Source organism: Gavialis gangeticus, unplaced genomic scaffold, assembly GCF_001723915.1.
Source record: "Gavialis gangeticus isolate Ggan-Ray unplaced genomic scaffold, GavGan_comp1, whole genome shotgun sequence".
In the NCBI taxonomy this organism is placed as follows: domain Eukaryota; kingdom Metazoa; phylum Chordata; order Crocodylia; family Gavialidae; genus Gavialis; species Gavialis gangeticus.
Genome location: NW_017729032.1, coordinates 248,625,927 through 248,651,778, shown reverse-complemented (window position 1 = coordinate 248,651,778; position 25,852 = coordinate 248,625,927). Strand labels below are relative to the sequence as shown.

At 40.0% G+C, this 25,852-nt stretch overlaps 1 protein-coding gene across 1 annotated transcript in view; it reads left to right on the top strand.

Moving 5' to 3' along the window:
- Positions 1-4,284: 4,284 nt before the first annotated feature.
- Positions 4,285-25,852, top strand: part of CD247 (CD247 molecule) — a 99,287-nt gene continuing 77,719 nt past the window's right edge. The window contains exon 1 of the mRNA XM_019525714.1: positions 4,285-4,453. Within this exon, the coding sequence (XP_019381259.1) occupies positions 4,396-4,453 (58 nt within the window). The 5' untranslated portion in view covers positions 4,285-4,395. The remainder of the gene's footprint in view (positions 4,454-25,852) is intronic.

The window sequence follows — 25,852 nt, the reverse complement described above, 5'->3', positions numbered from 1 at the left end:
ACCAACACCCTGCCAAAAAAGTAGGCACAAGACATCATGACAATACCTGTGGTCCAAGCATTGGCATTGGTCACTGTTTCTGCCTGGGATTGCAAAGATGTCCGCATAACCTGAGCCATGCTAGGAGCTGACTATTGCTGGACTGATTGCTGACTTATCTGCTTGGTAATGTCATTCAAACTGGTTTTCAAACAATAGCTGCAGCAGAAGCAATGCTGACAGAAGATCAGTATCAAAGGACTCAAGGACCCAATCAAGTGAGACCTTTTCCATGAAAAACTGGCAAGTTTCAATCAACAACAATGGGAGAATGTTGGCAGCACTTGGGGTGCCTTCAAGTCCACTGTCATCAGTGGCTGGAAAGACATTCTTGGATTCTCTACCAGGAAACATCAAGGCAGGTTTCATGAGAATGACAAGGAGATGCAAGTGTTGATCAACTACAAGCACAAGGCCTTATGTGCTTGGAAAAATGACATCAACTCCAAGCAAAAGAAATGGAATCACCAACAAGCCAAGGCAAAAGTCCAAAGGCGAATGCAATATGAAGAACAGATGGTGGGAAGACAAGGCAAAGGAGATTCAACATCTTACTGACATCTGTGATATGCACAGTTTTTTTCAGGCCACCAAAGCCATCTGTGGTCCAAACACTCAGAGACCAATGCCCTTGAGATGCAAGGATGGAGGAGACCTGATGAAAGAAATAAGAGCCATCAATGCCTGTTGGAAGGAACACTTTGAATACCTTTTCAGTCAAGACCCTATTGTTGCCAAGAGTGTTCTCAACTCCATCCTGCAACACCCAGTCAGAAATGATTTTGGAATCCCTCCAACCCTTGACAAGGTGAGGAAAGACATCAAGCAGATGAAGAATGACAAGGCTTCTGGAGCTGGTGGAATTCCTATTTAAATCTTCAAGCAGGGGGGAGAGGAGCTCATATCAAAGCTCCATGCCCTCATCTTAAGGATCTGGAATGATAAGGAAATCCCAGATGACCTCAGGCACACGATGATCATGATAATCTTTGGGAAACAAATATGACTATGAAAATTACAGAGGGATTGCCTTGCTGTCCGCCACAAGAAAGATCATTTTGAGAACCCTCCTGAACATTCTCCTTCCACTTGCTAAAGAGCTCCTCCTGGAATCTCAATGTGGGTTTAGGGCATCTGGAGGCACAACTGACATGATCTTCAAAGCTTGTCAGCTGCAGGAAAAATGTCAGGAACAATATAAACCGCTCTACATGGCCTTCTTTGACCTCACAAAAGCCCTTGATTCTGTCAGCTGAGAAGCGCTGTGTAGGATTCTTCTGAAGTGTGGATTCCCACCAAAATTCATCACCATTCTCTGCCTGCTTTATGATGGTATGTGAACAGTAGTTTTCAATAATGGATCTATCACCAATCCCTTTGAGTTTAAGATGGGAGGTAAGCAAGGCTGTCTCATCGCTGCAACACTCTTCTTGATATTTCTTGCTGCGATGCCACATCTGACCACCAACAAGCTTCTAGCTGGAGTGAAGATGAAACTATGAAATTAAGTTAAACTACTGAATGGATGGTAAGTTGTTCAATATCAGCTGACTCCAAGCCAAAACCAAGACCACCCAGACCACAAGTCATTCAGCTTCAGTAGGCTGATGATGCTGTAGTTTGTACTCATTCACAAGCAGACCATCAGGCAAATTGTTGAAGTCTTTACTGAGGCATATGAGAAAAAGGAACTGACGCGTAACATTCAGAAGACTAATGCCCTCCATCAACAAGCACTTAATGAACAGTCCCCAGCTCCACTAATTCAGCTTCACGGTGAGACTCTGGAGAACATTGAGTATTTCCCATACTTTGGAAGCCATCTCTCACAGAAGGCTGTCATCTGTGAAGAAATCCAACATTGCATCCAAGTGCAGCCTTTGGATGGCTGAGGAAATGGTTGTTTGAAGATCATGACATCAAATCCGAAACCAAGCTTATGGTTTATCAAGCAATCATGATACCTCCCTTCCTGTACGGAGCTGAGACATGGACAAGATACATGAGAGACCTCAAGTCATTGGAGAAATACCATCAGTGCTGCCAGTGGAAGATCCTTCAAATCCAGTGGGAAGACAGATGCACCTACATTAGCGTTGTCTCGCAAGAAAACAGCACAAACATTGAGGCGATGATCATCCAACATCAACTTCGCTAAGCCAGCCATGTCATCCAGATATCCACCTCCAGACTCCCAAAGCAAGTTTTATTCTCCCAGCTCAGTCAAGACATATGAACTCTCAAGAGGAGGGCAGAGAAAGCACTTCAAGGATGTCCTCAAGGCCAACTTAAAAAATGCAACATCGGTATCAACCCATGGGAGCCTATCACCGAGGACTGCCCCAAATGGAGGAAGAGTCCACTGCAAAGATCTCAATACTTTGAAACCTTATGATGGTAGCAGGAGACAGAAAAAAGGGAGTGGCAGAAACAGTGTCACGGACCGAACCAAGGACCCAGGACCTTGCATGGAAACATGTGCCTGAGCTACAACAGTGTGTCGATTCTGGATAGGCCTCATCAGCCATCTTTGGACCCACGGATAAGACAAAAATGGAAGGCAGTTGAGAAAGATTGATGATGATGACCCCTGGGAATTTCTCTCGCCCCTCCCACTGCTATACATTCCTATGCTTTGCATAGCTCATTGCAATCCCGTTACTCTTAGTTACCATGTTGTACCACCAAAAATAATTCCTCTCCTTTTTATTTATGTACTCCTGCTAAAATCAGTGGTAAAACATAATCTCCCTGGGGAGTATTCAGGGAGAAGGTTGCTATGACCACAGCTTGGGTAACACTTTGTTTCTTCTGTCCCTTTATAAATTCTGGATCCTTGCCCTGGACACCAGATTTCCTTTCCAGCTCTGCTACTATAGACTAGCTATAGTTTCTAGGTTTCATTTTTTTCTCTTTGTACAGTGGATACTGTACAGCTTTGCTACCCCATTAAGCTTGTAAGGCTAGTTTCATTTTTTCTAATGCACTTTGAAGCCTTCAGGTAAAAGCACTATGGAATGACTTAACTGTATTAATGCAATGACTGGGCAATATCCAGATACCTGATTTTTGTTCTTGAGACCAGCATCTGCCAAGTTACTGTTCATTTGAACATAATCTTATCTTATTGCTTGATTAGTTAACTAAATTAGAACCAGACTACTAAAGATGCTTTGGTGTTCCCCATTTTATTCTTTTATTTTGAATTCTTTTGAGTAAAATTATTACTGGTTAAAGGTGCTGTGTTGTGATTCCTGAAAAGCCATATTCATTTTCAGACCATAAGCTGGTCACGCTTTCTCATGCTGCACCCTGCTACTGTGCTTCAACATCTGTTATGAAAGGACCATTTCAAGAGATGAGAACGTTGTTCAGCCCCAGGGCCCACCCAGTGCTTTGCTAAGAGTTGCAGTAAATGTAGCCTTGAAACTGTGATGCCTTTTGTTTTAAGGTATTGCATCTTTGTATTTCTAAAAACTCACAGTGTAGATAGTGTTCAGCAGCCATTTTGTTCTCATTGTTTTTGTAGCCTGTACAGACACAGACAGAAGTAGAGTCTGAGAGAGAACACTGTGCATCTCCTCCCTTCTATATTACAGCAAATCTGAGAACAAAATAGTAACTGGATTTTGCACACAGCAAAAACTCTTAAAAAATAAAATATGATACGTTTGAATCAAAAGGCAGTACAGTTTCATAGTTACACCTAAAGGGCCAATGAAGACAGTGCTTTTTGTCATGTGGACTCTTGTCTACAGAAACTGAGACCAACTCCTTTTACACAGGTCACCAAATAGCCATGAAAAACATCTTTTTGTCGCTAAAAGTTGGATCTGGATTTGAATCAGTGACCCAGAGATGAACTGTTCCATATCCCTTTGCCAATCAGCTCAGCCATATAGGTGTCCAAGGAGTACTATTTTTGTATCTTGCATTTTTTTATCATCCAATTATGACTTACTGTACATTGGGTATAGAGTTATACATCTCTTTTGAAGTGTGTGGGTGAATATCTTACCAGATGCACTTTGTAGGCCTCTCTTAGGAGTTCAGATGGTGCTGAATTAGAATTTCTGAGGATCTGTCAAAAAACTAATATATAAAAGAAAACCCCAAACATCAATACCAAGAATAGAAAACCCAAACCTCTAAAGCTTCCTGGTTGTAAGGCAAATGAAGAAGTGTGTGTTTCGGCTACATTGCCAGCAGGTGGACTGTGACAGATCTTATAGACCTCGCACTTCCTGTGGAGGCAGCCAGAAGAACAAAGCCAGTAGAGGTGCCTTTTCTCCTCATCGTCCCACTAGCTGCTAAATCGTGGCCTCTGGCCCCCCAACACAATCCAGGGGGAGCAAGATGAAGTGGAAAGGGATTGTTATCTCCGCCATCCTGCAGGCACAGCTCCCAATTACAGGTAAGGCAGGCTTTTCATATTACAAGGACTTATTTTAAAACTCTTTTGAGGTGGAGAAAGAACACAATGTTTCTGTCAGATCCCCGCCCATCTGGCACCAGTAGAGTATCGCTATGTGAACCTCTACCATCCCTGTCCTCCTAATTATGACTAGTTATGCACTAGTTCAGAACCGGGGCTGCAAGACTTGCCAAAAATGAGGTCTTTGCTATATAAAAAAAATCCTTTGGATGGTGGGGAGGGGAGAAGGAAGAACAGCAGCAGCTACCTGCCATTGATAAGGCCTGCCTTTGTTGTGTCAGAACAAAAGACGTGACAGCTGAATATCATTTTGTAATTAAACAGGGTTTCTGAGCATCACCCCAACACCTCTCTCTCTTGTATTTAAGAAATAAAAAGTTGATATGCTGAGTGCAACCGCTTCCAATAAGCTGCCTGAAAGAGGCCTTTCATTTTGCTAGATACAGTTATTGGTGCTTTCGTCTTAAGGGCCACTTGGGTGTTTGAGAAATGCCACACCCTAGCAGTTCAGAGGTCGCTGTCATGATATTAGGAGAAAAGTAGAGGCAGTTATTTCTTTTACCCCCCATCTTGTTACCTTTCTGTATCTTTGCCTTCAGCAGTCACAACTAATTACAGTGAGTAAAATTTTCTTCACTTTCTGTACTTACTCCGTGGTTGTGTATGAATCGATCTAGTTTGAGCTGACAGTGGAGTGGAGTGAGTTTGGCATGTCCGAACTTCCATAAATTAAGTTAACACTGAGATGTTCTTGTAATCTATTCAGATTTATAAACTAAGTGAATGTATGTGACAGATACAGCACTCTTATGAGAAGTTTTGAGGACCTCTACATATTTTCAAATATACAAAGTTTCTGGCAGTTAGTGAAAAATCCAGCATACTCGCTAACATGGTGGGATAAGCTCCAGTTAATTTGTGGATTTTTCACTACATTAGCATTATCTACATTAAGTATCCACCCTTACATCTGTGTTACTATGCAAACAAATGTGCCTATTATAATATTTATATGCATGCACATAAATTGCACTGTGTTCATAAGTAAGTGTAAGATAACTTCAATGAGTAGGAAAAGTGCTTTTCCCCAGTCCTATATAGAATAATTTGAAAATGATGTTCCAAGGGATGGCAATCTTATTTTTATAGATGCATGAAGATCTGGAAGCAACTTAAGGGTAGAAACTGTCTGAAAAGGTCCTTTTCCTGATGATCCTCTTTCTTTTTCTTTTTTTTTTAATACATAGAATATCAATATTTAGCATGTTTCAAGTTCGTATTGTACTTTTCTTTTTAGCAAAAAAGCCATATTAAAGGAAATATATCAGGCAATGTAATAAAATCTGGACATTTCTTAAGCACCAGTCCTATCAAGACCTTTCTGTGGAAAAATCTTGGGAATAGCCATACTCACAGGAAGAAACTATTTGAGAATAATACACAGCACACCAAATTTTCATATACAGTTCCCATTAACTTAAATAGAGCTAGTTGTTTATGTAACTAAGGGCAGAGTTTTTGGATGGATTTTATAATATTAGATAAACCTTTTCAGTTTAGGATTAAATGCAGAGTTAGAGTAAGGATTCATTAAATCATTCTACTGATGTATTGATACACTAATAAAGATGGGAAGTCCAAACCACTAATCTAGGTTAAACCTTTTAACAGGCAAGTGAATTTCTAGGAACAGACTACGGATCCTAAATTAAGAGTCTGTACAGTTGAATTACGTATTGAATGTGTGTTGAATGTGCTGTTGGCATGTTCTTAGAGAGAAGTATGTCTTTATGTAGAACAGGGTCACTGTAAGTCATGATGTGGAATTTTCAGTGGCATATTACAATGTATTCAAACCATGGTGCTCAGGATTTTCAATTTACTTTATTATAATAAGGCTTGGTTTTCTCACAAACCACTGTAGGGAGATTTTTTTTCTTGTACAGCTAGTCCACCAAAAGGTGCTGGCTCCAGGAATGGTCCTTGTTGCTCTTGACAGCATTGAACTAAATGCGCCAAGCAATAGAACCCGTTTTTAAAAGAATAATCCTAGAAGTCTACCAGGTCTACAAAGTTCTGATTACAAATTCCAGATGTTGAGTGGTCAGTTCATGCCCACAAATTTGAAGGCGGTTGGCGCTGGAGTTTGACGAATTACAGGGAGAGGAGCTGCTGCTGAAATTCAGACCCAGGTTCAAATTCTGATTCGAAGAGGTCAGGAGTGCTGTCTCTAGAGGGCCTAGTTCAGGCCTCTAAATGTTTCATTAGAGGGAATTTATCAAAGAAAATAAATGCACACTGACACTCTAAGCCGGGCCATTTTGTTTATTCTGCTGTTTAGGGAAATTTAAAAGATATTTTTTCTACTTATAGTAAAAGGACCCCCCAAACAAAAAGCTTCTGCAGTATTGCAGTAGCGATATGGCAGTGTTTGAGGCAATATTTTACAGCTAGTGCCTTTATTTTTCTGTAAGGGAGAACAGGTTAATTTGATATCCATGTGCAAGAGTTCTAAAAGGGCTCTCCTTCCCCGTTTTCCACTCTTTCTTGGATTCAGTCTCAAATCCTGTATTAAACATAACAAGGCACCAGACTATTTTTGCCAGCTTTGTCGAAGCTAGAATGTGTCCACCCTTGATAGATGTTGCCTGAAGTCACTCAGTATTTTGCCGTCCTGTGTAATCATCTCTTCTACCCATAGGATAACATGAGACCCAGGAGCCTTTGGTTAATCACCACACAGGCAACAGGAAGAAATGGGCAGGGTTGTGTTTTTAAGGTTCTTTTCTTCATTCCTTAGAAGTTTATCTAAAAGACCTGCATTAAAAAGAAAACACTTTACAAGTATATACAGGATACTGAAACAAATGTAAAGGCCGACTATTTTTGGTTACCACTCTCCGCACTGTCTGTGCTGTCTTGGTGCTACCAGAAAACCCTACAAGGGACTTAATTTTATAGTACTGTGCTTTTTTTTCTGTTCACAATGATTCATTAATAATTCATGACAAAAACTCAGAATTGGGAGGTTACTGTATCAGAGAAAATGCAGGCAAATGCAGCCTTTCTTTGTTAAGGGCCATTTGTTAAGCTTCAGCAGTGAAATGTTCTATTTCTTTAGTGATTGTTAATGTTATATGGCAAGTGCTTTCTGTTAAAACACTTGTATGCTAAATTCCTAATGAGTGAGAGAACAGGTTAATGATCACACTCCTGCCTTTTGAGTGCTCCCTGTATGGAGAGTGTATTGAAAATGGAAGGAGCCTTTTGAAAATATATACTTTTCCATTATAAGTTTACCCTTGTTAGATTGTATTATGGAAAGAGGGGCCGAGTCTTTGCCTCAGGAAAACAATGGGAAATTTGGTAAGGACTTCAATAGGATTTAGTTAGTGGTTATAAATTCCTATAACATGCACTTTTGATGCTGGTTCTTTGTGGTATTCTCTTATATAATTTAACATATCCTTATACAATGCTTTGAAATATAAAAATTCCAAAATAGTTTTGAACCTCAAAAAATAGCATCTGAATTCTAATTAATTCCATGTTTAAACCAGTGATAATTTTACCATTCTTCCTAACTTGAAATTATAGTCCAAAAACTATTCCTCAGCCCCAACAATGAAACGGACAATTGGTCCAGAACTTGGAGTTTTGTAGACCCATAAAATACATCAGTGAAGGAACAGAGGGGGATACATTAAATAAAGTATATAGTATATCTGCTGTATTAATACAGCACAGATAAAAGACATGAAATTAAAAAAAAGAGTATTTTAGCTGCTAAAAACATCTGTTTTGTGTGTTCATATGTGCGTATATAAAATATTTCATTATTGTATAAACCTGACAATAATCAAAAGCAACATTAAAATTTTACTGATACTTTTTTATTGCTAAAAATAGTTTATGCTTTCCTTGAACCTTGGAGAAGCTGAGTTTTTACAGGCTTTTCTGATGTGCATTAATGTATTTCCTGACATTTAGAGACTAGCTTTGGCTATAGTTCTGTTAATTAAAATTCAATTCTTCCCCTTTTAAAAAGAAAAAGTACATGTAATTTGTACCCTTTAAGGGATGACCTTTAGAACCAACTTTTTCAAAGAGGGAGCTAAAGGTATGTTATATGAAACTCAATATTGCCATATGCAACTGGTTAATATTTACATATACAAACCAGATATATGTGCTTTCAGACAGATTGTTGAGTTTTCAGTTCCCCATTCTGCAAATGCAAATATTTATTGAATGCACAACACCGGACAGTGAGTGTGTAAGTTTTTAACTGGGCACAGTGAATATGTGTGTCCTTGAGTGTTTGCAAGCTGTTTACAGAAATACTGTGGGTATTCTTTTTCTCCTCTCCTTCAGCTGGTTAACTATTAAAATACAAAGAATTATAGCTGACTGCTAAACCTTTAAACGCATGTTCACGCGTACACACATATGCACATATATGTACACACACGTATTGATGCCTGTGCAAGTTTCATTTTAATAAGAAACTAAATTAATTTAAAACAATATACGCCTCAAATATTTTACCTCCTTGTAAAGTCCTAAGAAGAAACCACCCCACTCTGAAGCACACTATGTTTTTTGTTTATGGTCTTTCCTCATAAGATAGGGTTTTTCCTTTGAATTCCAAATAATGGTGGTCAAATTGGAGAAAAAATGTAACTAAAAAAAGGGGAAAAAGGGAAACTGAAAAAGCAGAGATGCTGCTACCTTCAATATTTGTTTTAGTATGTAAGAAGGATGACTGAAAGTTTGTTAGTTGGACCAACTAGGTTGCAAAGCTCATTCAAATGCTGTAGCATAAAATATTAAATCTTTTTTGTTAAATAAACATTATCTTGCTGAAATAGTTCAGTTCTATCCATCTGGCTTTTTTTTTAGAGAAAATAGCACTAACAGATTTGTGAAAATTGTAATTAAAAGGAAAAGCCACACAAGTAACTTTGTGCCCTTGTGGCACAAAGGCTCAGATACTGTGAGGAGGTAGAGTATAAGAATTGAGTTAGAGATGAATAAAGATTGCAAAAAGAAGGATCTATCCGGTGATGATAAAAGTTACAGTAGAACAGAGCAGTTTGGTAGTGGGCAGCAATTTTACCAAGCCTCGTGGTTTCATCACAAATCTCAGTAATAATAATTGATTAATTATAAAGTTTTCAAAAACAGAAAGGAAGTAAAAACCTCACAAATTATTTTTAAAAATCATATGATTTTTAAGTCAGTCTCCAGATTTTGTAATCCTTTAGGTAAGCAACACTGAAAATACATTCCTTAACTGGGAAATTATTGACAGGGAACCAAGGGAAAGGGAAAGGGAATTTCCATAGCTTCCCTCAGTACAAATACATTGTTGGAGTCTATTTATTAGGACACACATTTCTTAACAGGAGTTGAAAAATAGTTGCTTTTAGCCCTCCCGGTGAAATAGGCCACTTTCATGAGAGTGACAAAAAAATAATTCTGGAAAAGGTATATCTTACCAGTGTTTTTAGGGCAAAACTCATTGCCAGTGTCTTCATTCTGGATTGGTCCCAAAATATGAATAGTTAAGAGGAACAAACAAACAAAATATTCCTGTTAGAAAGAACAGACAAAAAGAAACTATATTCATTCTGCAAAGAATGGGATAAAACACTGGTCAGTGGCATTGTAAGATGGTAACATCGTGAGAGATGTCAATGGGATGTAGATATTGGATAGAGAACAGAGTTGGGTGAACGTTTAATCCTTGTTTTTAATAGTCATTCAAATTCTGTAATAAATTTGTGTGCACCCATTTTATATTCACTTCCCATTGGCATTAGAGAGAAGGAGTTTTACTGGTATGTGTCCATCAAACAAACCGTAAATCCTCTTGGGCAAATATTTTTTGGCATCCCTGCCAATCCACTTAGGTGATAAGATATTTAAATAACATGAATTAGCTAGTGAATAGTGAGGACTGACAACAAGTTGTTCACAATCAATACAGTTAACATAACATTCTTTAAAAAAATAAAGACTTGAGAAAGCAAAAAGACAAGCTAAATTAATGAGGTCAGTTGGCTTGCCAATTTTTTGCTCACTTCTTAGAAAAAAACATTTTTTCCAGCACAGATGGAACCTTATTTGAAAATTTTCAGTCATGTAAGATTTGTTACTGTTTCCCATCACCCTTCCTTTGGGATATATTTCTTAATGAAACTGACAAGGTTTCTGATTCTGCTTTCTGATCCTCATGGATGTAACCTTATAGTCACAAGGAAATTAGCGCACACAGATTAGAAAATATAGCAGGGTTGTGAAGACATAATATTTGTATTGCACATACTCACATTTTGGAGTGAGAGAGGTTTTTTTGCAGATAATCCCTGAAGGAGATCACTGCTGATCGTGGAAGATGTTCAGATAATATGGGGATGGGCACAAAACCTTCAGACAGGTAGAGCTAGAGAGAGGAAAAAAATGACTTTCCTACCTAAGATTTCCACTTTAGGTTTTTGATCTTTTGGTTTTTATTAGTATGTCAGTAACTATCCATTTCAAAATACAGTGGCTGCATGGCTCTAAAGGTCTGCCATTATAGTTGAGTCAAATTTCTCCTTCCAGGGTTTAAAATTCAGCCGTATATATTTGTTATGAACTGAAGCCTGCAGTATAAGATCTCAGCTCAGGTGCCCAATCTGTTTGGTTTTTTAAAAGACATCATGCAATCAAACCATCTAGCTATTTTTGAGTTATAATAGTCAAAACAAAATTAAGTTCTTTCGCTAGAGGGATTAATTTTCCAGCGTTGTCAGGCTGGTACCTTTCAGTGGCACTCAATTTGCTGAAAACATTTAAACAAGGATAATGCTGCATTGCACAAAAATGTGATTTCTTTTGTTGTAAATTGGTCTTTAAAAATTGCCCTTCTTATTACTGATTTTATGACTCAGCGCACTGTAATAAAACACCATCATATTTATGTGCTATGGAACTCAAGATATTTTTTAAAAATATGGACTGCATAGCCTCAGACAAATCACTAAGGGTCCCAATCAGATCCATCCAAGCAGATTTTTACATCCACGTGGAATTCCAGTGCTTGTCTGGGTATATACAAGGATTTGTCCTTGCACTTCTGATTACATGACTGGACATTACACATGCTCCCTGTTGTTCCTGATGTCTGTTTCCCAGTTTGCAACTTACTGAATATAGTAATACCGGTGAACCTAAAGGGAATTTGTAGGGCTTAACTTATATATTTTTGTATGTAAAATATATATAAATATAAACTCTTGAAGTAGTTCAGGTGAAAGTTACTTTACAAAAGCGCGAGCACATTTTTCTTTCTTTCTTTTGGTGCTGTTGCTTCTTACCTAAATAATTCTCAGGAACTGTATGAATCCCGACTATTTGCTTGGTCCACTTGTATTCCTCATTTAATTTGTGTCAGACGATCCAGATCATGGAGTCATAGGGTGTGTCTACATGTTGCCATATGGTGATGTTGCTACAGCACCCTGCTTCCTTTTGGAAGTCCTAAAGCCCAGCATAGTAACTGCCTATACTGTGCTGTGCTCATAACGCATGGTTAGATTTCACCGCTATGTCACCCTAGTGGCATGCTAAAATGGGGGCATGCGCTGCTACAGCAATGTAGCTGCTGATCATGTGTAGACCCACATGATTGCTATGTCGCTGTAGTGTGCCATATGGCAACGTAGCATGTTGCTATGTTGCTATAGGGTGGTGTGCATATGTGCCCATAGAGTCATAGTAGGGCTGGAAGGGACCTCCAGAGATCATGTAGTACAGCCCCGTGTCTGGGGCAGGATCAGCTCTATCCAAGCCATCCCACATTAGAAGTATCTGTTCTCTGATTATCAGTGTGGACCAAAATCATTTGCTTGCTTGTTTGCTTCACCTGGTTTCCTGGTCACATGTTCTTTTCACTAGTAATGGTCCTTTTCTGATCATACTGATTTCCAAACCATTGATTTCCAGTTAGAAATTTGTTAAACCTTCATCAAGTAGAGAGAGACTTGTGCGCATATTTTACTAAGGCTGGTCACATGAGTAAAGTTATGAATGTAAGCTAAGTCTTTGCAGATTCAGGCCCTCAAGCCAAAGGAGAAGTGCTGGTAAATTAAGCAAATCCACTGTTTATGAAAGTGCTTGCTGCAGTTCCCTTTTCCTGCAAAGGAGGGAGTGCATGGTACCAACACTGGAGTCACAAGTTGCTTCATTTTTCACGTAATAATTTTTGGCTTAAGCAGTTTAAAAGCAATGGTTTTTTAAATTTGCTTTTTAAATGGACACACATACCTGAACACCTGAACATTGTTATGAACGCGATCCTGCTAGGACCTGAGAAGACTGAGGGTCTGGTAGAGCATGGTCTTTAGTTGGCAGCTGAAGCTGTGCTTTACTTTCAAAGTTAAGAGCAAAATAGCTTATTAAAGGTATCTTGAAAGAAAAATCAATTCTCAGCAGCCATTAGACTTAACTTCTACATCCACTTCAGTTTAAAAGGGTTTTTTTATGTTGCTGGAGGGGGATTAAATGACATGTGTATATTGAAAGAAATATCCACTGCTTATATTACATCAAATAATAACTAATCCCAATCAAAGGCTTTTTCTAGTATGGCCTGATCCTATCTGCTTTTTCCAGTTTAGTAGCAAATCAATGGGGCTTTTTCCTTTTATACATGCACAGCAGAATGGCACTGGGAATATACTGAAAGTGGAAAAAACACCCACAGTGCAATACAGAAGCTTGACTAAGGTGCACAAGTCAAAGCAAATAGTTTTGGATTGCGGCAGAACAGGGCAGTTCCAGTTCCACCACAATAACTCATAATTTTTTACATTCTTTAATAAGATAAATAGGGTTAGTTGCTAGAATTTGATTTTTCCCTCTTTTAAATCAGGTATAGTCTTACTGGAAACACCATCATCCTATGCATTGTGATTGTTACAGAGAATTCCTAATTGTTGCTCAGGATTTCAGAGGGCTTAGGAGCATTAAATGGTTTAGTTAACTGTTTCCCCAAGCAATTAGCAGTGGCATCTTAGTATGTGATCTACATCTCTAATAATGAATGCTTGTACTTTTGAAAGTATTGCCAACCCCAAACATTGAAACAAGCATGAGTGAGACCACAGAAATTCATGGGACTGGCTTCAAGCTTTATGAAATCTTAAAAAATTAGGGTTCCTTATTTTCCTTCTTGTTTTTGAGTCTTTAGGGTGCCCTTGGGTCACATTTTCAAGCTTGTCTGTACAACGATGATGGTTAGAAACTTGCTTTCATAAAGAAGTGAAAGAAAAAATTCTTTCAAAACCACTTATTTCTGCAGTTGAGAGGGGGGCTTCAAGTTATGTTGCTTTGATCGCCTGCTTTAAAGCTGGAGATAACTAAAATTTATGTGAACTAGGAAGAACTGGGATTCTACGTCTCCTGCCTGTTCGTGCAGTTAAATTAATCTCTTACTTCTAATAACCTTAGTTGTTATTTTACTACTTGCCTCAAGACTCAGCAGTGCTATATTTGTTGCTCCTGTTGTTAAGTATGCCTGCACTGGCTGAGGAGGAGTAGCAGGTTTTCAGGCTTGATACAATTCTGCTTTTTATAATTCTCTTAAGCAAGTTACAGATATGAACCTTCAGCTTTATCTTGTTGTAACATCTTTTCCAAGATGTTTTTATCTGATTTTCTTTCTCTCAGCTGCAAAGAGATAGCAAACAGTTTTGCCCCCTTTCTCTGTTGTTCTTTTTAGGTATCGAGCTCTGTTTGAAAGAAGTGACAGTTTAGTAACCTTGGCGTTAGCTTTAAAATACAGATAGGAGGGACCTGATTTTACCTACCCTGTGAAGCTTTTCACGATTTTGAAATTGTCCTGTTCTGCATTGGGATGAAGCCAAAACATTTCAGTTTTTTGAGGAAACACCAGAAACCTGTCTGCAAACAGCCACCAGCCTGAAAGTCAGATTAAAGCCCCTCAACTGCCTAACTAAAACTGTGCGCACCAAATCACAGGTGAGCAACTGGGCCTGTCAAGCTGGCTTTCTGTTGTTTTGACCAGAAATTGCATCCTGTATCTCATAAAAAGTTCCCAATGAACAACTTGTCAGAACTGGCAATAAAAGTTTTCCCTTTGACAAACTGGTATTTTCCTACAGAAATCTGTTTCATCAAAAAGTTCCCAACCAGTTCTAGTTTAAAACACAGTTCATAGGGTCATTTTGTTCTCCAAGGTTGATGAATTTAATATCACCCATTTTATTGTGCTTTGTTCTTTTGGAAAAGAGTTATGACAGTCTTGCATATTCTTCATATCTTTTTGATAAAAATAAGGGTGTTTTTTTCCCATTCAATGTCTTTGTCCAAAAAATTCACTTCCCACGCTTTGGAAGTAACTGCATTTCAGCAGATCTGAGTGGCCCGGCCAGATCCTTGAGTGTGGGACAATCTGCTGACTAGCAAACAGGGTAGTTGCTGTTCTCTCTCAGGTATGTACAAAACACAGATAAGAATTTATATGATCAGCTGTTACTGGAACCTGATCCTACTGTTTCTGAAACCACACTTTCTCATCCCTGACCACTTCAGCTCAGTTCTTTGGATTTTTGTCAGATGGGGGCATCAGGCCCAGCTCTGGACTCAATAGTATGCAGAAATTTCAGGAGGCAGCAACATTGAACATGCTCAAGTGGATTGTCGTCTGACTTATTCTTATGTCTCCTGGCACTGTAACCTGGCAATCCTGACAAACTTCAAAAGTCCAGGTTAGAGCAATAGACATTCTTTTAAAGAATCGTGGCGAGGGAATCAGAAGAAAGAGTTCAGATTCTGACTTTGCCATAGACTCGCTGTGTGCACTTGGGCAATTCACACTGAGTATGTTGACAAACACCATGCAATTTTGGGCTTGAGTACCAGCAGCAGTATAGCTGTGTTAGCAAGACCCTCCACCCAGACTAGTGTAGCTTGCTTATCAGTAGGGCTAAGAGTCCTTTATGTAGCACTGCCCTTAGTATACTGCTTCTAGTACCTGAGCTAGTTCAGGTATCTCAGCAGGGCAGTGTACTCCAGAGACCCACTCTTAATCACTAAATATCTCAACTCTATATATGAGAAAGGGATAATACATCTTTTTGCCTCCGTTTACGACACCTCTACAGTGCATTAATTGCAGCTTAGAGGCATACCCAAGCTAGCTAGCTCAGGTAGTGCTAGCCATGCAGCCATAGCAACAAGGAGCTCAGCACAGACTAACCACCCAGTATTTGCCTAGCTTCTCAGATGGGTTTTGCAGCCTACACTGAACTTTACACGCTCCTGCAACTACACTGCTAGCAGTACCTAAGCTAGCCAGTTTAAAATTAGCTCAGGTGTCTATCTGCCTCAGTCCCAGCTGTGGTTACACTGTCATGTACCCTTAAACTGCAGGGTTTTGGAAAAAGGAACAGTATCTCATTCTGTACTGTGGCGAGCTCTGTGGGGCCCTCATCTCATTTGGAGTTTTGAGGTAGTACTGTAAAATGAGTCCAACTGTAGCCACCTCCTGGGTTTTCCTGTCTCAAATGCAAGCCAAGGCATTGCTCCAGGCTACTGTTAAATTGATGGGCAGGTAGGATTAGGACAATGTAGACTAAGTCCACAGAGGTGAAGCCCCAACTAAGCTTCCATGCTTGTAAAATATTTAGCTCTTCTTTAGCATTTCTCTTCCATAGATAGATGCTTTACACAAGAATATAAATATCATTCTCCTCATTTTACATGTGAGGGAAAGTGAGGCACAGACTGGCCCATGGTCAAACACAGTTCAGTGGTAGAACTGGGAACAGATACCGGCTCTCCTATCTCCCATGCTGCTGCTTAAGTGACTGGACTATGCTTCCCTCCTACAGGAATGTATGTATTTGTTCTGACTCAGTGGTTTAGACTGGGAGATGCCCTGCCTGACCAACTACATTGCCATTGCCTGCTTAGGCTATAAAAGTCCCATAAATTATTTTTCTTTTCCCCCTACCCCATCTATTATGTCAGTGATTAAGACAGATGTCGTATGCATTCATGCATATGAGATACAGGTGTGTCAGTGGATAAGGGTGAGCAGATGTGTGCTATGTCAGTAATTAGGGATGAAGAGAGTAAGGGGTGCAGAACAACAAAGCTGTTGAGGAGAGGAGAAATTGTTTTATAGTACTGTAAAAGGAAAGAGTGAGCATACTGAAGTGGAGAAGTAAAAGAAGGAGAAAAAGAAAATTGAGAGAATGTAGAGGAAGAAAGGGAGATCCCCAATATCTATTGCAAAATTAAGGAGAAGGGCTTGGGAAGAAAAAAGGGATAAGGAAGTGCATATCTAAAAAGTAAGTGGTAAAAGTTTTTAAAGAACTTCTACAGTGAGCCTGCTGCTCAAATGTCACAATTAACTAAAAGTAACTAATGTCAACATTAGGGTATTTAGAAGTGATAAGACTGTCTATTGAATTGCTCCTGAATCTGTCTTGCCGCTTCCTTCAAAATTTGAACCATCTAAAGATGTTGCCTTGACTGCTTGTATCAATGGCTGGGATGGGCTACCAGTGTTTGCCAGTCTGACCCTGATAGGCTTAGTATTTTGCTTGTAGAATATTTTGGGTTAAAGCTTTTATCTAAATGTAAAAAGTTGTTGGTGCAATTCCAATAACGGGCATGACAAACAATGTACCAAATAACTTTAAAAAATGCCCTGGTGAGCCTCATTTTAAAAACCTCTAAATGTCTTTTAACTGAAGGCTTAAATGCTGGAATTCCTTACCCTAACTGTAATGAGTATGACATCAGTGACAGCTTAATTTGAAAATGCTTGGAAGTATGTAGAAACAAAGTTCTCCTCTCAGAACAGTATGTGATTGACCAACGAGAGCTTGTTCTGCAGTTGTAATCTAGTTTGCTCCTGCAGCTTCACATCAATTTAGATTTAATTAATATGCTACTCCTAATAAACATCTGTCACTTTCTATAATTTGCTGTGAAATATTTGATTACCCTTTCTCCTTTGTAATCATGAATATTCTCTAAAGGGCATTTTAATGCTTTTTATTCTGCCTGGTTAGAAAATAAATCTTGAAATATCAGAAAAAATGAATATGAATAGAGACTTTCAACTTTGCATAGTCCTTTTTATTAGTGTTTCAGACACTTAAACTTTGGGGCTATTGTCTCTTAATTAAACTGGTCTATTTGAGTGAATTTCAGGTAGTCCTCAAGATTCTTTTTGTCCTTGCCTGACAGAGGGTTCTTTTGGTCCTTGCCTCTGCCCAAAACATTTCGAGACTTATTATGAAAGTAGTGTAGTTCTTTGTGAAAGCAAAGAACTGGAAGTCAGGGCTCTAAATTTGTTTGGTTTTTTTCATCCCTGCCCTTGACTTGTGTGACCATGAATAAATCACAGAACTGCACATGAGAGAGTTTTGCTAGGTTAATGTCTGTGGTCCAGTCAAGACCATATCCCCACAGTACCAAGTGATCTATAAGAAAACAGACTAACTCTAAATTACCTAACAAATTTTTGGAGACTTGCAAATAATACAGAGGGAAGGCCAGTGCTCCTGGACCTGAAGCATCTCCAATCTAGTGGCAATTTATTTACCTGTAAACTAACAGTATTTGCCTATTTCGGAAAGGTGGGTTTGGAAATCCATAACTATAACGTGCTTTTGAGACCCTCCAATGAAATGTAATGCACCAGTGGGAAAGAAAAACATTGTCATTGTTTAGTTTGCTGCCACATCCATAATACCTTGCTGGTTACAAGACAGTGTTGTCTGCAGTGAGGAAGTGAGGCCATCACAACAGGTGTAGCTGAACAGATGGGAAAATGTGCTTGACCTAATGAAGAATGTCTTGCGTTCAAAAGCTTGTCTGACTCTATGTCAGCTATGCAGTTGGTCTAATAAAAGATATCATCCTAAGAAATTCTTGATTCCCATATAAATCATGGACTATCATGGCTACAGCATCACTCTAAAACTACCAAAAAAGGTTATCTTAACTGAAGCTTTACATACATTGCTATTTCAATTGATGCAAAAAATGTGTGCCCCCCTCTCCTCCCTTCTTTCCTGCTTATATTCCTTCCGTCCTTCCTACCTACCAGATAGGTAGGTCCTGGTTGGCAGGGGCCTCCTTCATGCATTAACTGTTAAGCAGGCATGAAGGCAGTGACTTCCACCAGGGCTTGACTGCAGTTTATCTGTTTAAAGTATATAGCTTCTGTTACCGCAGGCATAGAAACAGAGTATTCCAGACTTGAACTCTAGGGTCTTCGGCTTCTCAGAAATAAGGTAGCCTTAGCAGAGAGACACTTCATCAAAATTTTGTTCACAGTGTTTTGCTTATGCGGGGTTTAACTGTGTCATGACTCAAACAAGTTCCATGCATTGAGCATGTTCCATTATCTGCTCAGTATATGACAGGCAAAGCAGGTTGTGGCATTTACAGAAAACTACTTGGAACTTATTTTTCTTCCTATTGAGTGTTTCAGTCCTGAGACTTAAGGCCATGAGAAGAAATAATCACTTATTTTTGGAAGAGAACCCCACAGGCAAACAGTAATTTAAATTAAATTTACTGACAGCATATCAAAACTCTACCTCTGAAACAACTGTGTGCATGCAATTAAAAGGTCAGTCATTTCTACATGTGTGTAAAAGACTGTGAGAGGGTAGGGTATGATTTCTCTCTACAGGGAAGGAGGGAGAAAAGCTATTTTAACTAAAGGACAACATTGGCACAAAAACAACTGGACATAAACTAGCAACAAATCAGGAGGAGGCATCTAAACATCAGAATGGTGAGGTTTTGGAACAGCTGTTCAAAAGAGTTAGAGGAAGCAAATAACTGAAGTGATGGAGCTTGGTCAGGTTATGAAAGTGCTTATATGACATAGTTGCCTGTGATAGCAGGGGATGGGACTTGATAGCTGTGGTTCTTTTCAGTCCTTTGTTACTACAGGTGTATCTGGGAGGTACACATGAATGCACAATCACTTGACCATGCATGTCAAAGGTATGCCTATGCTGTGTAACGGACTGCATGCATACAAATGCACATGAAATTGAACTTACCTAATTGCACATACAAGTGCACAAGCAAATGTGCACAGCCACTATATATTCAGGCAAGCACATATGCCACTGTAAATCTATGTAAACAAGTGAACATGGTCACATTTGAAAGTACATCTCATGCATGGACATGTAAGTACATTAAGGGGCAAATCCCCTTTCATTCTCTCTGTAGAATGCTAGGGTTTTTTGCTTTTGTTTTTAAAAGAATTGACTAGGAACCAGAATACTTTTTTAGCAAGCCCTTGTACATCTCACATATATGTCCTTGGTAAAATGATAAAAATCTGTTAGCACTCTTCCATCTGATACAAGGCAGCTCTTCTCTCTGGAACACTGGAGTCCCAGCTATTGCATGCTGCTTCAAGCACGCTGGAAGATGTAGCAGAGCATGGTGAGGAAGTGTCCTCAGCTGATGGCAGGAAGATTGGGCCAAAGTTTCTTTCTTGGCTCCTGGGTCAGAAGTGGAAAGCTGCTGACACCACTTCCTCCATTCTTTGTCTGCTTTTCTCCCCATTCAGAAGTCCTGTCTCCACTGAGTCCCTTCAGAGGGGGAACAGATGCTACTGTGCTTCTCCATTTATGGAGTAGCTGCCTTCTCAGTAGTAGGAGGTGTCAGGTGATAGAACCTTCACCCCCATCCATTGCAAAGAAGAGACAGGTGGCCACAGAATCTTCATCCATCCATTGCAGACCTAATATTGCAAATCCCTGACACTTACATACCTATGATGCTCACCCCCACATACTGTACTGTTCTAAATTTCTACAACTCATATATTTCCCACCATTCCATCCCATCCCATCCATCTATTTTAGAATATGCAGCATCTACCCACTAGATTCAGGTCATCTCCAGTTCACTTCTGCTTTTAAACAAGTTATATCAACTTCTCACATCTGATCTTCTGTACACACATCGGATTTGTATGTCCCCCACCCACTTTCGCACTGCAAGAGAGATTCCACAAACTTTGTGTTACTATTTATTTTCTCTTATTGTCTACAAATGCTGTCTGTCTATTCCTACCTGCAAAGCCCAGACTACCTTATTTGTTCTTTCTGTATAAGCAAGCAATACCTCTAGCCTTACCTAATCTTTCAATATGATTCTAAGATCACCTGACCCATATATAATCAGATATTCACTTTAATTTTGTCCACTCTAGAAATATTAGCTGTAGATGACTGCAATATGGAGGCTAACTGGAAAATTACCTTGCCTATTTTATGTAAGTTCTATACAGATCTAATGTACAAACACTTTCAGTAAAAATGTAAAAGTTTAGGAAAGTATTGAAATATATGTTTATGGTATAAGAATCACTTATAGATCTGGTGCAAAATACAAAGTTCTCTGCACACAGTAACCCACATTTGGGTAAGTCATGTTTGGTCAATAATCATGATAACGGACAGCAATAGTTTGTCCAGATCTATAAAACAAATTTCAGCCCCCAGACAACTAACATGAAAGTTGAAAAATGTGTTCAGATGCACAGAGATTTGTAAGGCAGATCAGATGGTTACAGTGGCTGTGTCCACATGAGATGCTTTCTGCACAGTAGCTCATTTTGGCCCAGGAGTATAAACTGGGCTGCAGTTTGCTGCAGCAAGGAAGGAGGAAACAGGCTGAGAGGCTAATCTGGTCAGAGTTCAGGAGGTAAGGGCAGGGGCTATGAGAAGGAGGTGACCCTTGTCCTGGGTAAGACGTGAAACTGCACCCTGCTAGTGAAGGGTGATCTGGTGGGGCTCCCAGGAAATGCTAGGCCAGTTACCTCCCCGGTGAATGGTGAGGAGGGCCGTCTTAATAACCCCAGCCCCACATCCCTGGTGGTTCTAGCAAGCAGGGGGAGCACAGGGTTTTAAGGAGCCCTGAGGCAGAGCCCAGGTGGAGGAGGGACCTGGGGATCCACCCAGGTGGCAGAGCATAGCCTGGGGGGTGCAAGTGAGACCCCATGTGAGAGGTGCAATGGTTAGCGAGACCTTGTGTGAGAGGGGTGATGAACAGAGCAGCCCCGGGAGTGTGGGTGAGTGAGGAGGCCCAGTGGAGGCATAGTGACCCGGCAAGGGGCTAGGAGTGAAATAGGCCTGCAGTCATACAGTTGCTCAGTCAACACTCAGGTGAGGGTAGAGGGTAGTCAGCCCCAGCCTGTTGGGTGAGGTGAGAAGAGCTAAGCCCGAGCCAAGTGAGGCTGGGTGGGATGAGTGTGGCCACAGAGAGAGGGCAGTATTAAAAAAGCTGGGTGAGAGTCAGAGGAGTGAGAGTGTGCGAGTGGCCCTCCTGAACTGTAGAAGAGAAATACAACTGTGTGCCCAGTTTGCTATGGCCAGAGAAGTAACATCAGAGAAACATCTGTGAGGCATGGGACCCATGGAGGGGAGGTCGGAGTGGGTATGAGGCTCTTGTCAGCAGAGCGAGTAATGGGTAGCCTCCCGTCTTAGTAACAACTCTCATTTTTCCATCAAGGCATGGCAGGAGAGTGAAGCAGATGGTTACCCCAAGAACAGGGCGGCTGGTGGAGACCTGATGAGGAGGCCACCCTGTTACACCCACGTCTCTGATTCAGAGTAGGGGAACATCTGAAAGTGAAAACACCAAACAATATGTTCCTTTCTGGGAACTACTCCCACTTTTTTTCTTTAATACTTTCTAATTTGCTGTCCTTGTCCTTTTACCCAAAATAGTTGATTGATTGGCTTTGTATATCCTGGTCCCTGGGCTCAGGCAGCTATTTTTTAATGATAAAGGAGTTTTGTGATATATTAAAGAGAAAAGTAGCTAGTCAGTCAGTGCCTCTGCTATTTTAGAAAGATTAAACTCAGAGCAGGGAAAGCCACAATTAGAGAGCGTAGGACATAAGCAATCTGGGGTAGAAAGACAAAGGAAAAACCATCACACATATCTGCCAAGGCTAGATGCAGAGGTGTTTAAGTCATCACCAGGTTTAAACATGGGTCCGGCTAGGAGCTTCTTGTAGTAGGATTGTAATGTAGCCATGATGATCCAGGAAATATGCAAGAAGCAAGGGTTATTTTTTTATTGAACTAAGTGTATCGTTGGGCACTTAGTGCTTGAAAGCTCGTCTAACATCTTTCCCAATTATACAGTTGGTCCAATGAAGATATCACCAAAAAAAATCTTGCTTCCAGCACCTTCTAGCATTGCTTCACTAATAGTGGAATTTTTTGTTTGTGGAAGGGTGGGGGGGTTTAGTTTTTTTTAATCTGGTCAGTTTAGAATTCTAATATTATAAAAGCCTTTGTCTGTCCATAATGCTTATTTGCACTCTGGTTGTCTGAAACCTTCTTCCTGGAAGCTGCGGTGACTGCGTGGGAGGGTGGGGGCGAGACCATCTCCCCTCCCCACTCGTTGGAGGTGGCAGCAGCAGGTGGAGTGGCCCCAGACCCCAAGTAGTGGTGGAGGAGCAGGCCTGGGCAGCAGGGGAGGGGTGGGGAGTGGGGCCAAACACAAAATGGCAGGGGCAGAGAGGGAACAGGCCCAGATGGGGGTGTGGACATGGGGCTCTTTCCCTACCCCGCCCCCCACCCTTGTCATTCTTGACAGGCAACTTACTAGTATTATTAGAATTATGTACTCTCTGGGTTCATCTCTATGAGACGCTAAATGTGCAACAGCCTAATTCACTGTGCATTAGCATGTCATGGCAAAAGCTGTGATATTGTGCTAATGTACAGTAGACTAATTCTACTGTGCTTTAGCGTCACTTAAAAGATGCGCATCTGTTATTACAGGTACTGTACTTAATGTGAAACCGTGATGCATTAATGCATGTTTAGATGTGCCCTCTGATGACCTTATGAACCTAAACTCTGCAGCAAAGTCTTCAATTTCTGCATTGTAATGAAGTTGAAGCCTGCAGTTTAATACTATAGTATTGCCTGCAGCAGCTAGAATTAAATACACACCTGAATTTGTTTCACTGAAGTCAAAATGTAAAAGATCTATGGATGTATAGTTTTCTGTATTGTGGATATCAGCTTCAAATCTCAGTATTGGAATTTTGCTGCCCCTCAATTTTCCATTTTTGTCATGCTGCATAATTTGATTGATGACCATGCTGTTTGCCAGAGGTGTGTTCTCAGAGGGTCAGGGGAAGAACCCCTGCTTATTATAGATGAGCTAACCGTGCCATATCCCTTCTAGCTAACATATTAGAACTATGTAGCTGAATAAATCTGTAACCTTCCTGGAAACTCTCCCAGTGGTGCCACTTCAATAATACTGGCAATGATGAGCTTCTGCTGTGTTATCTAGTCATGATCTGAAAGGTCCTGACAACATGGTAACTAACATGGTGGTGACTGACTTATCCTCCTCTTTCTGGCATTTTTAGCACCTCTGGAAAGCAGTGCTACTGTAGTAGTAACCAATCGGAGATTTTCAGAGAATGTTAGTGTAGACAAGCTTTTAATCTAAGGAGGGACAGAGAAAAGCCTTGTTTACATTGTAACTGTGTGCGCCAACAGGTCTGATTTTGATCAAAACATGGCTTAGTTTTGCAGGGTCATTTGGACTGATCCACGTGTTAACCATGCTCTTGGCTTCAGATAGGCTATAAAACATGGCTTGGCATCTATGCTGTAAGAATTAACTGTTCTAGTGGAGGGTTTAGAAACTAACAGCTTGTGATCAAGTTTCCTTCTTTCCCTCATAACACCATCTTGGGTCTTCTATGATGTGGTGTTTGCTACTTATTATTTTGCAATAATCTAGTGACCTTCTTTCCAAGAACTCAGGAGTGCTTTGAAAGCATTAATTGGCTCTCACAAAACTTCTGTGAAGTAGAGATGTATTAGCTGGGTAGCCGAGAACAAAATGAGACTGTCACAGAGTCAGAAATAGAATAGTCGTCTGCTCTAACCTTGGAGAACTGGACATTTTTGATTCAGACTATCAGTGTGGAGGGTTAGGCTGAGACTGGTGATAAACCTTTTTTCTTTTTTTCAAACATAAACTTCAGGTCCCTTGCTTAAAACTTTACCCAAAGCAGTGGTATAAAGAGGGGAGAAGCTGTTGCTTTTAGCAACTGTTTTTGTGAACCAACTATAATACAAACCTATGCTATAACTGGAGTGCCACAAAGCAGTCTGCTGCACCAGGGAAGAAAGAGACCAGGAGATGCAATACAGTGCTGAAGCACATAGTAGATGAATAGTGAGATACTGTAAGTACAGTTCAAACCACAAACTCAGAAAAAAATACAGCAGCCAAGGCAAAATCTGGTGGTGAATGGCTTAAATGCAAAGGAGATGTTTCACCCAGCACACACACAGCTTGACAACAGGGAAGAAATGATGTGCATCTCAGAATGAGATATTTCGGTGAATGACTGCTGGGAGGTGCCCAAGAGTATGGTTCAGATCTCTGTAAGTGCTTCAAGGTCTGTTGTTTATAACAATATTGCTGCTGAATCTGTGCAAATGACTGAGACCATTTATTTTTCCTGAGGAGGCCTGAGGGCCATTTTGTAATTCAGAAATTACATGTATTTATGCAAATTTGTAATACTATTGAAAAAAAATATTATTTTTAGACTTGAATTTGGGACTTATTGAATGAAAATGGTTTCCAGTTCTCAATATAGGAGCAGCCAACCACCCATAAAAATGTGGTATGGATGGTTGTTTTCAGACTTCAGCCATTTAAGGAAATCACAGCAGTGTAAACATTTTATTTTTTTCTCTCCTCTACCTGTACAAGACTTGCACTTTTACTGTGGGCCTTTCATATGGCTCTGCTGCTCAGAAGTAAAACTGCTGTGAATAATGCATGCCTGTGTTTTTTGTTGTTGTTGGGGGGGGGCGGGGTTTTTTTTTGTTTTTTGGGGTTTTTTTACATGAGCAATCTCATTTAAGCTAGTGGATTTACCTGCACACATATATACATAGCCAATGTTAGTGCTTTAAGCATCTATAGGTTTGGGATCTAGAGGTATATCTGAAAAACTAATCAACCTTGCATAAGATTCTAGTGAGAGTCTGTTTTTTTGTAGGGAGGATCTTTGTGTCTTGGGCACTATTCAGCAGTAATAAAATAACACGTCCTCCAGGCTCAGATGAATAAATCAGATGGATTTATTCAGATGCCATATGAGTGGATTTTCTGAAAACTCATTGAATAAACTCTGCTTTTCCGGATGCTGTGTGGTTCATGGGAGCCTATTAGAGGTTGCCTGTTTTTGGCTTTTACTGACTTATGAGTCTGTTTTGGGATATACTCTTTGATAAGAGGTGTTCAAAAGGAGGC